General features: G+C 35.6%; 1 protein-coding gene across 1 annotated transcript; it reads left to right on the top strand.

Moving 5' to 3' along the window:
* Positions 1 to 12,452: 12,452 nt before the first annotated feature.
* On the top strand, positions 12,453 to 12,770 carry LOC145007135 (uncharacterized). The gene has a single exon (XM_078966122.1). The coding sequence runs from the start codon at positions 12,453 to 12,455 to the stop codon at positions 12,768 to 12,770; it is 318 nt and encodes a 105-aa protein (XP_078822248.1).
* The last annotated feature ends 2,472 nt before the right edge of the window (positions 12,771 to 15,242 follow it).

Genomic DNA, 15,242 nt, shown 5'->3' with positions numbered 1-15,242 from the left:
CTCTATTAGGGTACTTTAGATTGACAAAACCCTCTGGCTGATCCATGTAAACATCCTCAGCCAACTTCCCATTAAGGAAGGTGGTTTTGACATCCATTTTCCATATCTCATAGTCATGAAATGCAGCTATGGCTAACAGCACTCTAATAGAATTAATCATGGCCACTGGTGAGAAGGTCTCATCATAGTCAACTCCCGGAGTTTGAGTAAAGCCCTTCGCAACCAGTCGCGCTTTATAAGTGTGTACTTTCCCATCCATGTCGGTCTTCTTCTTGAAGATCCATTTGCACCCAACTGTCTTACGACCTGGTGCATTGTCAACCAAGTTCCAAACTTGATTGTCATACATGGACTGAATCACGCTGTCCATAGCCTCCTTCCATTTCGCAAACTCAGGGCCTGCCATGGCTTCCTTATAATTATTAGGTTCATCCAAATCTATCGGTGTACTATCATTGATAAACGTATCACCTTTAGTGGTGATATGATAACCAGAATAAAATTCAGGTGTGTTCCTCACCCTAGTGGAACGTCTTGGAGGTACAGACTCGTCTATCGGCTCAACAGGAGTTTCCTCCTCAGGTTGGCTGACAGTATTTGAGGTTCCTTCACCACTTGACTCTTGAAGCTCTTCAAGGTCAATTTGCCTCCCACTGTCCCCTTGGCTTATTAATTCTCTCTCACGAAAGACTTCTCTTCTTGCTACAAAGACCACATTATCACTGGGTCTGTATAAGAGGTAACCAAAGGATCTATGTGGGTAGCCGATGAAAATACACCTCTCGCTTCGGGGCTCAAGCTTATCATGAGTCTCACGCCTCACAAAAGCTTCACAACCCCAAATCTTGATGTGGTCCAAATTGGGCACTTTCCCAGTCCACATCTCGTGAGGTGTTTTGGCAACCTTTTTAGTAGGGACTAGATTAAGGATATGGGCGGCAGTCTCTAAGGCATACCCCCAGAAAGAGATTGGTAACGAATCTCGAGTCATCATGGAACGAACCATATCTAGCAGCGTTCGATTGCGCCTCTCAGCCACACGATTTAACTGTGGTGTCCTGGGAGGTGTCAATTGTGAGACAATCCCACATTCCTTAAGATAGTCAAGGAACTCAATGCTAAGATACTCTCCTCCCCGATCGGATCGGAGCATCTTGATGTTCCTGCCCAATTGATTCTCAAATTCCTGCTTAAACTCTTTGAACTTTTCAAAGGTTTCTGACTTATGCTTGATTAAGTATATATATATCCATATCTACTGTAATCATCAGTAAAAGTCACATAATAACGATTAGCATCTCTTGTAGCAACTTTGAAGGGCCCACACACATCCGTGTGTACAAGGTCCAACAAACCTTCACCCCTATCACAAGTACCTGTGAAGGGTGACTTTGTCATTTTTCCAAGTAAACAAGACTCGCAACTATCATCTGACTTGAGGTCAAACGATTCCAAGACTCCAATCTTTCGGAGTTGGCCTATGTGTTTCTAGCTAACATGTCCAAGACGAAAATGCCACAAAGATGCTTTATCCAAGCTATCAGAAGAATCAATATACAACACATTATTTCCTAGATTGTCTACAACATTCACGGATTCATATACACCATCACAAGGTATTGCTTTAAAGTAAAATAAATCATTGTAATAAACATTAATAGCACCATTTTTATTATCAAATGAAAATGTAAAACCTTGTTTGTACAAGCCATGAAAGGAAATAATATTTCTCGCCATTTCGGGCGAGTAACAACACTTATTCAAATCTAACATTAACCCATTATTAAGCAATAAAGAATAAACTCCTATCTTGGTAACATGTGATGCTTTCCTGTTGCCCATGACTAAGTTTATCTTCCCATGCTCCACATGCTCACTTCTTCTTAGTGCCTGCAAATCAGTACAAATGTGAATACCACATCCTGTATCAAGCACCCAAGAGTTAGCATTAGATGAGTTGTTAGACAATATTGTGTAAATACCTGCATGGGTGGGTTTAACCTTCACATCCTTTACATCGTGCAGATATTTGGTGCAGGTTCGCTTGAAGTGTCCCTTATCTTGGCAATAGAAGCATTGTGCTTCCTTTGGGTTCGAAGAAGGAGTAATGGGACCTTTCTTTTTCCCACTTGAAGAGGAACCATCAAGAGTCTTACCCTTGGTACCCTTTGAAGGGCTTTTCCTCTTCTTACTCTTCCCTTGCCCATTTGCAAGAACAGGGGTTGTTAAAGGAGTAGAAGTAACAACTGCTTTACCCTTAAGGCCATTTTTAGCTGTCCTTAAGAGTCCTTGAAGTTTGCTAAGTGTGACTTCCTCCTTATTCATATGATAAGTCATAAGAAATTGATCATAGCTTGAAGGTAAGGAATGGAGAATGATGTTAATCGCCAATTCCTTAGGAAAGTCAACATTGAGCTTTAACAACCGGTCAACGAACCTCTGCATCTTCTGCAAGTGACCGGTGATGGGTTCACCATCCTTCATCCTTGCGGTTATCATGGAGGAAATGATTTCATACCTCTCTTGACGCGCGTTCTGATGGTACCTTTCCATCAGATCTAGGTGCATCTCGTAGGGGTAGAAATCTTCATAAGATTTTTGGAGTTCCGGAGTCATTGTGGCCATCATGATGCAAGACACCTTGGTGGCATCCTTCTCATGTGCAATGAACTCCGCAAGCTCTTCTGGAGTAGCAGTGGCTTCATTACCAACCTTAAGCTCCCTATCAAGGACATATTCTTTGTCCTCATAGCGGGTAATCATCCTGATGTTTCTGATCCACTCATTGAAGTTGGATCCATCAAAGATGACCTTACCACACAAGTTCATTAGGGAAAAGGAGCCTGAAGGGTTTGAGCCAGCAGCGTTATTGGAAGACATCTGGAATAGAAGGAAGATAAGTTTCATTAGATTAAAAGTCCTTAATAAGTCACCCAAATGAGATATTAAGGCTAGGATCCAACAAACTATTTATAGGTGGAAGAGGGATGCCGTAATCCACACTATAAAATATTTGAAGGTAGGTAAATGACGATTTACCAATTTCCACCACAAGAACGAAATATTTTATTATTAGGTTTTATTGGTTTTTGAAACTCCTAGATCTTTTGAGATACATTGAACTTTTCAATGGCATGTTTGAATCTCGAATGTGCCCTCTCAAGTTTGTGACTGGGATGCCGAGGATAACAAACAAGGTGTGAATAACCATACAAATTGACTTGGTACCCTTAACAATATTACCTAATCGATATGCCGGTTAACCACACACGCTCCACCGATCTATAATAAAGTCAAGTTACCCTTTGCCACTCTTACTAGTCCATGTTAGTGTGCCGGTTAACCACACACGCTCCACTAACGACTTGGTAAGGTACAAAGTGTAATTTTATGGGCTAGCACCAATTTCACATTTTCCTAAAGTAACTAAGATTGGGAATTTATAATGTATAGTTACTTTATAATTCATTATACTTTTAATGACAATTTAAAGTCGTATCCTACCCGTTCGGCTAACGACCCTCCACCAATCAAGGAAGCGGTGGGTGAGAGTGGGCACCCATTAAGTCACCATTTTATAGGCAACAACCTTATACCCCCCTTATAGACCGGCTTCGTGAATGAGGCCTACTAACGGTAAGAACGACATATTCTTATACATATCTATATAATAAAATTATAATAATAGTATAAGGGTTGATTTTTAAACCTTTTAAAAATCTAAGGTATAATTTGGAATTAAAGTGTAAGACTTTTCAAATTCCAAATCTTAAGGGCAAGAATTGAAACTATTCCAAGTCTCTTCAATTTTGTAACTTATGAGTTTTATTGGTTCATAAAATGAAGACTCTTCATTTTATGAAACCTCTTTAGTTCTTTAAACACAAATTAAAGAAGTGACCTTTGGTTATCCATAACTTGAGGATAAGTTATGAACACCATCAATACAATTAAGATCAAGAATTAAACACACATGGTGGTTACACATAATTCCTATGATCTTCTAAAACTCATAAGAACACAAATTCATGTCAAGCAATTTCAAGAAATCATATGAAAATATATAATACTTTGAAATTGTTAAAGTCATGTAAAATGGATTAACATAATCATTATCATTTTGAAAAACAGATTTTACAAGTCCAAACCAGATTGGGATAATGATTCTAATCCATTTCCAGCAACAAAAACTCGAAAAATCTGCCCAGTTCGATCCTACTCGGCGAGTGCATTATCCTACTCGGTGAGTAGGATGAATTTGTTCATGGACTCGACGAGTCCTCCCCATGGACTCGGCGAGTACAGTCGTCAGAATGCAGAATTTTCGTTTTTCAAACAGTTTTGCATCAAGTATACAGAAAACAATCCTAGGCTCTGATACCACTGATGGGTTTTGAGCATTCGAACACTTCCTAAGTGTACATGCAACCCTAATAACCTTGAATCTATGTTTTCTCTATATACATGCAAATTTCTTTTCAAGGTTATTTCCTATCTAGCATGGCATGGGGATTACATAAAACATAAAACTAGTAGAAATACATACCTTGTTATTGCTTGGATTCCTTCAAGACTTTGTGAGCCTAGCACCCTAAATGTTGTGCCTCAAATGCTTCACACAACACCACAAAACTTGGAATAACTTGAGAGAATACTTATAGCACTCAAAATCGGTTATGCCCTCACTAGTCACCTCTTAGGTCCGATTTTACTAGCCAAAGGGTTCCTTTTATAGTGGTGTCACAATTAGGGTTTCATTAAGAAGACCCATAATTATCATGACTCTTCATTTCTCATGATCCATGGGTGTGTAACTCCCATGGACTATCCATGGAGCTCCAAATGGTTACATCCATAACCCATAAACCATGGATCATTAATCCACCATAAAAGAATTTATGATTGTCATAATCAACCCTTACATATTTAATTAGTTTCACTTTGATCACCAAATTAATACTAGATTAATACTTGATCAAATACTAATTAAATAATACTATTATTAATATATTAGAACTTATAATATATTAATAATCATAAGTACCTTATTCTCTCATTTAGTCTATCCAAGTATTGCAATGCCATGCAACCCAAATGGACCATGTCAGGTCGGGTCAAGTTCATACCAAATAAAGTTATGGACTTAGACACTATATCCAACAAGATCAACATCATCAGTTATAGATATTGAAATATAGTTATTCAATAGTTTTGGATTTCCATTGACTTTCATCTCATCATTCACAACATTCGCAACTTTCATAACTGGTTTCCATTTTTGTACCGGAACTTGTGAATCATGAGATGATGAACTACCAGTAGTAGACTTATTTACGAACTTGCCAAATGCAGTCTTTATCTGTTGCTCTGAAAACTTCCCATTTTGATATTGTTTTCCTTTCCCTTCAAGCCAATTGTTGATCGTATATACATCTGATTTTCCTTTTGTATATGAAACTTTGGTGGGTTTAGAAATTGAAGGATTTGGAAAATTTGGTTGTTTAGGTGAAATTTTTGGTTTTGTTTGAGTTTTGACATTCAAAGTTGATGAATTATTCATTAATTTGCCAACATTGTAAAACTTATGATCATTCACAAATCTTTGCGAAGTCTCAAATTTTCTAATGTTGTCATATTTTTGAACAAATTTATCATTATTTTTCATTGGAATTTTGTCAATAGAATGTATTGGTTTGTGAAAACTTGTATCCTTTTGAAATTTTGATGATTGTTTATTTGAAATTTGTTCTTTGTCAACTTTTGGTTAATTATTAGACACAACTTGCCAAAAGATTGCTTTTCTTGCTTTTCTTTTTAAAACATTATTTTCTGTTGAATACTTTCCAACCATCAATTTAAATTCATGAGAATTTAGTTTCACTTCCATCTTTGGTTTTTCATCTTTTTCAAAAACTTTGTTTTCTTTTTCTTGTTTAACCACCCATTTTTGTGATGATTTTTGACCTTGAAAAACATAAGAATTTTGAGTCAACTTGTTTTCTACTATATTTTGATTTGCAAAGAAACCTTCAATAGTTGACATTTTATTATCATTCTCAACCATTTTGTTGAATTCAAGTTTAATTTTCTCAACATTTCCAGTTGTGACAGAGACTTGATTTGGAAAGATTGTGTTATCTGTACATGTAAAATTTGGATAAACCACAATGTTAGTTTCCAAATAATGTGCACCTTTGTCATTAAGAATTTTGTCGAATTCTTTTGTATCTCCAAACACTTGATTAACAACAATTCGTTGAGGTGTTTCATGTGAATCATTCACTTCTTCTTTGTCTTCATCAGTGTCACCAGTCTTCCAACTTTCAACTTCCACATTATCAAAGTCACAATGTTGCGAAGTAGAGGGTTTATCATTTTCATCCTTTACTATTGAATCAACTATAATTTCTTTACCTTTGACCTTAGATGTGATATTAATGATTAACAATTTAGAACAATCAACCTCTTCTTCCTCTTCGATCTCACTGATTTCACTCACATTATCTGAATTGTTATTGACATCAGCATAATTGAGTTGAGAATCAAGAGTTGAATTTTCAGTTTTCTATAAAATTTTCACTTGTTCATTCTTTGTCAAACTTTCATTGACAATATCAACCAACTCATCAGAATTCAAGAGTTCATCAATTTTAACAATACCATATGAAAATCTATCATCAGGTATTTTGTCAAGATGAGCAATTGTATTTTCGCAGTCATAAGAAACAACATTAACTTTTTCGCGTTCATATTCAAGAAAAGGTAAAAGTTTCCTATATTGTTCTTTGCTTATTTCAGATGAATGATGTAAAGCAGTTAACTTCGCATACAAACGTTTAGCAGAGTTACAATAGATGTTTCTTTGTGCTAGCAACAACCTAACTTCTTTATCTAGACTGTTCCTATCACAATTTACATTTTCCATTTGTAGTTCAAGTTTATCTACTCTGCTTCGTTTTATTTCTAATTCTCTTCTTGTTTCAACTAGTTTCAATTTTAGATTTTGTGCTTCTGTACTAGCAGACACAATAACAGAATCAAAATAAGCAACAGTATCATCAAATGAAGTTATTTCAGCATCATAAGCAGATAAAGGAATATTAAATGATTCAAGAATAGCACGTACCTTGGTGGTCATTGGAGATTTATTAGTTGACTTGGACACAAAGCATCATCCAGAAACCTCCTCTTCGCAATTATCTTCATAGCTTGCGAACATTGCACCATGAGTTGGATGCCTCATTTCTTCATCATCAGATCCTGAAGGCCAGATCTGATAAGTTCCACTTTCTTCTTCATCATACTCCCCTTTCGCAACTAATGACAAGCCTTTTGCTTTTGCACGCACCTCTTCAAGCTTTTCTGAGTAGTAGGCTTCATCCTTGATTTTGCTTTTCTGCTCCTCTTTCTTTCTCAGCATACAATCAGCTGCGTAGTGATTTTCCCCATTGCAGTAATGACAATAGATTCTAGAATCATCTTTTAGTTTCTGCTCTTCCTTCTCATCTTTCTTCTTTTCTTCAACCTTTTCCAATTTCTTCTTTTCCTCACCTCCTGATTTTACGAAACCACTATTCGCATCATTTGGCTTTCCTTTTGGATTGAAAGGCTTTTTGAAAAATTTCTTAACTCTGTTGTTTGAATAGAATGCAACTGCTTCATCATCAGAGTTCATTAAGAAACCTTCATTGTCTAATTCTTCTTTCTCACCAGCATCAATTTCAGTAACCGTTGAAACTAAAGCCAAAGGTCCTCCTAGACTCTATTTTGTTTCTTCAAGAATTTTTGTAACTTCGCTTTCATGAGTTTTTAGTTGATTGTAGAGATCATTCAAGGTGGTTGTATCAGAAATTTGCTGGTTCTTTATCATCATACTCACACTATGCCATTCTTTGCGAACACCCATGATGAATGTCAGATTGAATTCCATAAGAGATCTTGAGATTCCATACCTATTGCATCGATAAACAAGCTGATTCAGACGATCATAGTAGTTTTCAATTGTTTCAGCATGCTTTTGTCTGAATTCCTTAAGTTCAACAAGACATTGCTTAACAGAATTGATCTTTGTCTTCTCACTTCCTTGATATTTATCTTTCAGTGTGATTCAAATATCCTTGGCTGTTTTACAACTACGAATGTAATTGTAAACTACAGGAGGCAAAGAACCTCTTAGCTCCCTCATACATCTTTTCTCATTCTTTTTCATGCGATTCTATTGTTCAACAACGTCAATTGAAGAAGCAGATGATCCGATTGTTTGAACATTTTCAGGAGGTATAACTTTTCCACTGATACAATTCCAGAGTTCTTCATCAATTCCATTTAAGTAATCCTGCATCCTATCAGCCCACTGATCATAGTATTCAGGGATTAACATAGGAATTTTGGTTGAAGAACCAAATAAGTGAGAGAAAGAAGTCACGGTGTTCATGTTGAAGTTCACCATTGATGAACACGAGAAATTTTTAGAAAGCTTGAAAAACTTGATGTAATTGTGAATTGATCAAACGAATTGATCACCGATTGCTAATAGATCACTCGACTAAACAATTCAAATGCAGAATCGATTCAAATCTGAAGATCACGAGAGATTTTCAGAACCAAAATGCACGGAAAATTTTAAGTGAATTTACTACTCAAAAAGCAAATGATTTAAAAACGAAAATCAGATCAATGCAGTTTGAAATCCAGCTCTGATACCAATTGAAGAGAATTGTTACCAAAATTTAGAATGCCATCATGATTGTATGAATGAAAAGTAAGAACACAGGAAGTAAATATTAATAAGATCTTATATTGATGAAGAACTGATTACAATAAGCAGAGAGAAAATGTGAATGATTAATGAATCACTCGTGTATTCGGTCTCTCTACTTCTAACCTCAGTCCCTATTTATAGGAAACATGAGTGTACAAAAAGTATACTAAGTCTTGAACTACAAGCTTCGCACAAATGAAGACTTAGTAAAATAACTAACATGTGAAACAAAAGAAAAAACATTTCGAATTTTACAACATCTAGTCTCTACAATATGGTAATCAAAGGAAAAGATTGTGATCCTAGGACATTCAGTTTATGGCATGATAGGTTGGGCCACCCAGGATTAACACTGATGCGAAGGATAATTAAGAATACGCATGGGCATCCATTGAAGGACCAAAAGTTCCCCCAATCAAACAGCATAAAACCATGTAGATCTTGATCCCTTGGAAAGTTAGTTATAAAATATTTTTCAATGAAAGTTGAAAGGGGGTCACCTAGATTTCTAGAAAGAACTTAAGGTGATATATGTGGATCGATTCACCCACCATCTGGACAATTTAGACACTTTATGGTCTTAATATATGCATCAAGAAAATGGTCTCATGTTCGCCTATTATCAACTCGTAATAATGCATTTGCAAAGTTTCTTACCCAAATTATTAAATTAAGGGCACATTTCCTTGATTATACTATAAAAAGAGTGAGACTTGATAATGCTGGTGAATTTACTTCACACACATTTAATGACTATTGTTTGTCTGTAGGAATTGTTGTTGAGCATCCAGTTGCTCATGTACGCACAAAAATGGTTTAATTGAATCTCTGATTAAACGTCTCTAGCTAATAGTTTGACAACCCGAAAATTTATTGCCTTCTAGCCTTGTTAAGGGTCACTCTATTGGGTTTTAAGCAGGGTACACTTAAGGAATGAGTGTTAGAATGTACTTGATAGAGACATTGTGCAACATTCAAGCCTTTAGACCACCAAAAAGGAGTTCACGGCCACAACACATAAGTTTACGGTCGTAAACTCAAGGTGGGCTGTAAACTACCCCCATAAGACTCCTTCCCTTCAACTTTTCTTTCATTATTTCACTTCCACCTCAAAAACACTTCATTTCTCTCTCAAGTATCATCAAGATTTTCATTCTCGATCTTCCAAAATGTAAGTAATTCTTCCCTCTAGTTGTTGTTATCCTTCTCACTCATGAATCACTCTTTGATTTCACTCTTTGATTTCATACCCCTATAATGAATCTTTTAACTGTTTTAAATGCTTTTAAGGGGGATACAAGTTGAACACAATGTTAATTGTGTAAATGTTTGATATAAACATCTTTCAAAAGATTTCTTATGTCTTTTATAAGTGATCAAAGCATTGAAAAAACTCTTTTGAAGTTATGTTACTTTATAGTTTAACAAAACTCCGTTTTAAAAGTACAAGCATAACTTAGTAGTAAAATGAGTCTTTTCAGTAACATTTCAAGTAAAGACACTAGTAAACTATAAGGGGTATAGTTTAGAGGTTCAGTTCATACTAGATGCTAGAGCATACTATGAAGAGAAATAGGGAGGTAGATACAATACATCAGAGAGACATAGTATAGACTATGCATGATAACAGAACGAATATACTAAGATACTATAACAGAAAGAACATACTAAGATACTATAATAGAAAGAACATACTAAGATACTATAACAGAATGAACATACTAAATGCTATAGCAGGAGAACACTACAGGATCTAACTATACCAAATATCACTAACTCATTGTTCTAAACAAAAGGTGATAGTAAATTAGGTATACATGATCAAAGAACTTTAATGTGAATTTATGCGGTCTAGAAATTTGTTTGCGGAAGTCGTGTTTAGTCCCCAGAATCTCTTACAAGGAGAGCGTATAGTATGGTTACTATCCATCAAATTATGACCTCAATAAAACATACATGTTTTAAGGTAATCAGTACATTAGGATGTCAATTCAAAAGACAACTGGGTACTTACATTTTCCCATTACTTTCATATTGTGACTGTTCTACTTGAAAGTTAATGCAAACTATTTTCGACTTAAGATAGTTATAAACTTGGGAAAACTTACATTTTACAAATGAAAAATCGAATAGTCGAGCCTAGTACATTCAGTAGAAAAGGGGGCCTATAATCCTAACTTTTTGATTCCTTAGTGTATACATCAGGGATATATATTAATCGGATCCGACAGGTAGTAGGATGTGTGCTTTCCGCTTTGTTTCCTATTCCTTGTTTGGTTGTGGGCTTAAAGCAGATTCACCCAAACTACTATCTATCTGATCTTAGCTACATATATGTTCCCTATGCACTAAGTAATCACAAGGGATACCAGGTATGGGCCAAGTCATAGTATACAAATTCAATACACCGTTTTCTAGTACAAAACATACTTTACAAATAGAACATTTTATTAAACCAGTATAAACTTAAAGGTCCTTAAGTGGTTAACTCTATAATACCTTAGTTTATACATCAGCATTATATATAATTAATATCCGATAGGTAGTTAGATGTGTGCTTTCCGCCTCATTTCCTGTTCCTTGTTTGGTTCTGGTCTTAGGGCAGACTAACACAATTAACTATCTATTCGATATTAGATTATATATAGCTAGTATAAACTAAGTGATTATAGAAGGAACCACTGTGGTTACCATTTTTACTAAAAGAAATAAGGGTTTTCTTAAACAATCTTTTCATCAAAAATAAAGGAACTATTACAGTTAACTCTGTGAGTACCAAGTGAATAAGCCAGGTTTATATACAATGATGATCTAACAACCAATGGGTTGTGTGCCTTCCGCCTCATTTCCTGTTCCTTGTTTGGTTGTGGGCTTAAGGCAGATACACACAACCGATTGTTTGTTTACTCTGGGTTATCTATATCTTGTATCCATTTATTTCATCACTAAAATCTTATGAACTCACCATCTTAAATGCTGATCTACGCTTTCAAAATAACTTGTATTCTCAGGAGACCAGTAGACATGTATGAACACTAGGATTCAGAAGATGGAGCAGTATTAGCTTAAGTCTTGTTTTGTTATTTACTTTGTAGTCTATGTTATGTGAACCACATAATTTGTAAACACTTTCTTTCTAATGAAATGGTTTTTTGTTACTTTGATTACTATGATGCATGTCTTGTGATACTAAATATGATGTCCTCGACCCCCGAACGTTTCCGCCATTCCGATTTTGGGGTGTGACGAATAGCTAGACCATCGATAATGAGGACCAAACTTCCTATTTCTGTCTGGGGCCATGCAATCTTACATGTTGGATCATTGATACGCATGAGACAAAGTTCATATCATGTATAATCTCCACTACAACTTGCTTTTGTTTAATAGCCAAATATATCCCATTTAAGAATGTTTGGGTGTACAATATATGTCCCTATTGCACCACCTCAATGAACAAAAATGGGTCCTCAAAGAAGGTTGGGAAGATACCTTGGTTATGAGTCAATCTCTATTATAAGATATCTTGAACCATTAACAGGTGATGTTTTTACGACACGCCTAGCAGATTGCAATTTTTATGAGGCAAATTTCCCATCGTTAGGGGGCGAAAAGAAGATTCAGGAAAAAGGATGTGTTATGGCATGAGCCTTCTTTATCATATATTGACCCTCGCACAAAGCAATGTGACATGGAAGTTCAAAAGATAATGCATTTCCAAGAAATGGAAAATCAACTACCTGATGCATTTACTGGCATAAAAAGGGTGATGAAATCATATATACCAGTTGTCAATGCTCCAGCTCGAATTGAAATTCCACATGGAAAATATGATGATAAAGTCACTCAAGAGTCTAAAACACGCCTGAACTGTGGAATGCCATTTGGTTCTAAGGATAAGAACCCACGAAAAAGAAGAGGAGCGGAAAATGCACTAGATCATGAGGAAAGTGTTCTTAAAGAAACACTAATTATTCAAATTCCGCCAGGAAAGGAGGATGATGCATAAATTATGGTAAAAAATAGAATATGTGACCAAAATGAAAGTGAAAATACAGGTGAAATATTTTCTTATTCAATTGCATGTGATATTGTGAATCATGATCCCGAACCACAATTTGTCACTGAATGTGAAAGAATAAATGATTGGGCTAAATGGAAGGAAGCTATGCATGTTGAATTAAATTCTCTTAACAAGAGAAAGGTTTTTGGGACCATTATCCTCACACCTGAAGTTGTGAAACCATTAGGATATATATGGATCTTCATATGATAAAGAAATGAGAAAGACAAAATTGTAAGATACAAGGCCAGGCTTGTTGCTCAAGGTTTCTCTCAAAGACCTGGAAGTGATTATGAAGAAACTTATTCAGCAGTAATTGATGCAACCAGTTTTAGATATTTAATCAACTTGTTAATATCGGAGCAGTGTGTACAATCATCTAACGCCCGAATGGCGATTTCCCAAAATACCCTTACTTTATGTGTTATGAGATATTATGTGATATGATGTGCATGCTAGAGTAGGCTAGCTATTCATATCTAGGACTAGAGTGGCCTGATTTGTGATGCCTTATCCTAGGAGATCTCCACTACTAAAAGATACTTCGAGAGTGAGTAGGTAGCAGCGAGGAGTTTATGAGTGGCCTACTGGAGGGTAGCATGTATTTAGCGAGATATAGAGTACTTGTGATCTAGAATCCTAGGAGGAGGGCTTGGGGTGAATGTTGATGCATTGTGAAAGGTAGTATAGGGCCTGTACTGCTGGAAACACCGATTGATGAGCAGTCCAAGTAAGAATCCTTGGGTACTAAGGAACAAGTAGGGTAGAGTATCGAGTGCGAGTATGCTCAAGCAAGTCTTTGATATCTTTTGTGTTGTGTTTCACAGACATCATGGTTGGGACACGCCACACTCTAGTGGGCAACAACGTTAGTGACAAGCAGATTCGTCAGATGATTCATGACAAGGTGGCCGCGGCGATCCATGTCACACCCCCGAACCAAGGATGGCGGAAACGTCCGGGGATGGAGGACTTCATGTGTAGCATCATAACAACAATTACAATAGTGCTCAAAGTATAGACAACCAACATAAATATAATTGTAAAAGTTACATCATAGTATATGTTTACATGTTTCCAAATCAATTACATTATGTTGAAAAAAATACAATGTTTGACGCCTTAGCGTTCCATCCTCAAAAGCGGTCGATTACCTATTTATTTATTCCCTGAGAATACAAGTACTTTTTAAAAAGTGTCAACAATTAAGTTGGTGAGTTCATAAGCTTTTAAAAGTGATGCTAAAATCCACTTCTTGTAAAAGTGATGTTTATTCGAGAAAAATCCAATATTTTCCTTATGTAATGCATTGTATTCTAAAAAGTCAATACCGAAGTGTAGAAGTATTTTACCATACTTAAAGAAATTTATGAAAGTTTGAATCGACATAAACCCGTTAAATTTAGAAATAAAACCCGTAAATCTTATGTTTTGTTAATACCCCATGTGATTTATTAAAACCATACTGTGACTAAGACGGCCTCGTAATACGACATTCTTCAGGCGTCGCAAGTTAAATGACACTTGTCACCCCAGACCTACCAGTCTAGCTGTTGCATGCAGGTCATGTGTGGGTTTTTCAAACCCAATATAGATCTATACATAACTATCACGTTCTCCCTACAAGAGACTCTGGTTACAATTTACAGGACTTTTGATTTCGTTACTTTGGATGTAACACGAAGCGAATTTCTCACAAAGTTATTCATTAACAGATTTACGTGAACTGGACTGAAAACCTTTGGTAATGAGTTTGAAATGTAATTGAAACATAAACTATTCCTATTATAGTTTAACATAACTGTTTGTAATGTATATGAAACATAAACTATACCTATTATAGTTTATCCAAAACGTTTGTAATGCAAATGAACCCCATTTTATGTGAGTCGAATGTATAGAAAAAAAATAACTATGTTTATCATGCCTTATCCTGTATTATTTGTAATGACAAGGAATCTACCAATCAATGAGTATTTTCTATTATATAATTTTACCACAACGGGAAAACGCAGGTAAAATATGAAATCATCAAAGATTAACACTTTGCTCAACACGTTACAAAGTGTGATGAAAGTTGTAAGCTGTTAACTTTTTTTTTACATTTCTGCACTGTTTTGGAAAAATCACAGAAAAATTATACGAAGTCGAAAATTTAATACGCAAACTCTGAGAGCTTAGAAAATGTGTCTAGTTTGTTCATAAATTTTATTATGATTTTTAGATGTCTCTAACTTGTGTGAAAGTGTCCATTTTCATAGACTGCTCCGAATTCGTAGCTACAGTGATAGGCAGTTTTATAAAAATCACCATACATTGAAGAAAAACCGTATGGACATGTGCAAGTAGTAATTTTAAAGGTATAAACCTGAAATATTTTCACCTAATATATTTTGGAAAACTAAAAAGTTAAAGATA

The sequence above is a fragment of the Lactuca saligna genome, chromosome 7 (genome assembly GCF_052625555.1).
Source record: "Lactuca saligna cultivar CGN05327 chromosome 7, ASM5262555v1, whole genome shotgun sequence".
Classification (NCBI taxonomy): domain Eukaryota; kingdom Viridiplantae; phylum Streptophyta; class Magnoliopsida; order Asterales; family Asteraceae; genus Lactuca; species Lactuca saligna.
Note: the sequence above shows the minus strand (reverse complement) of the source record. Positions and strands in the feature narration are given on the sequence as shown.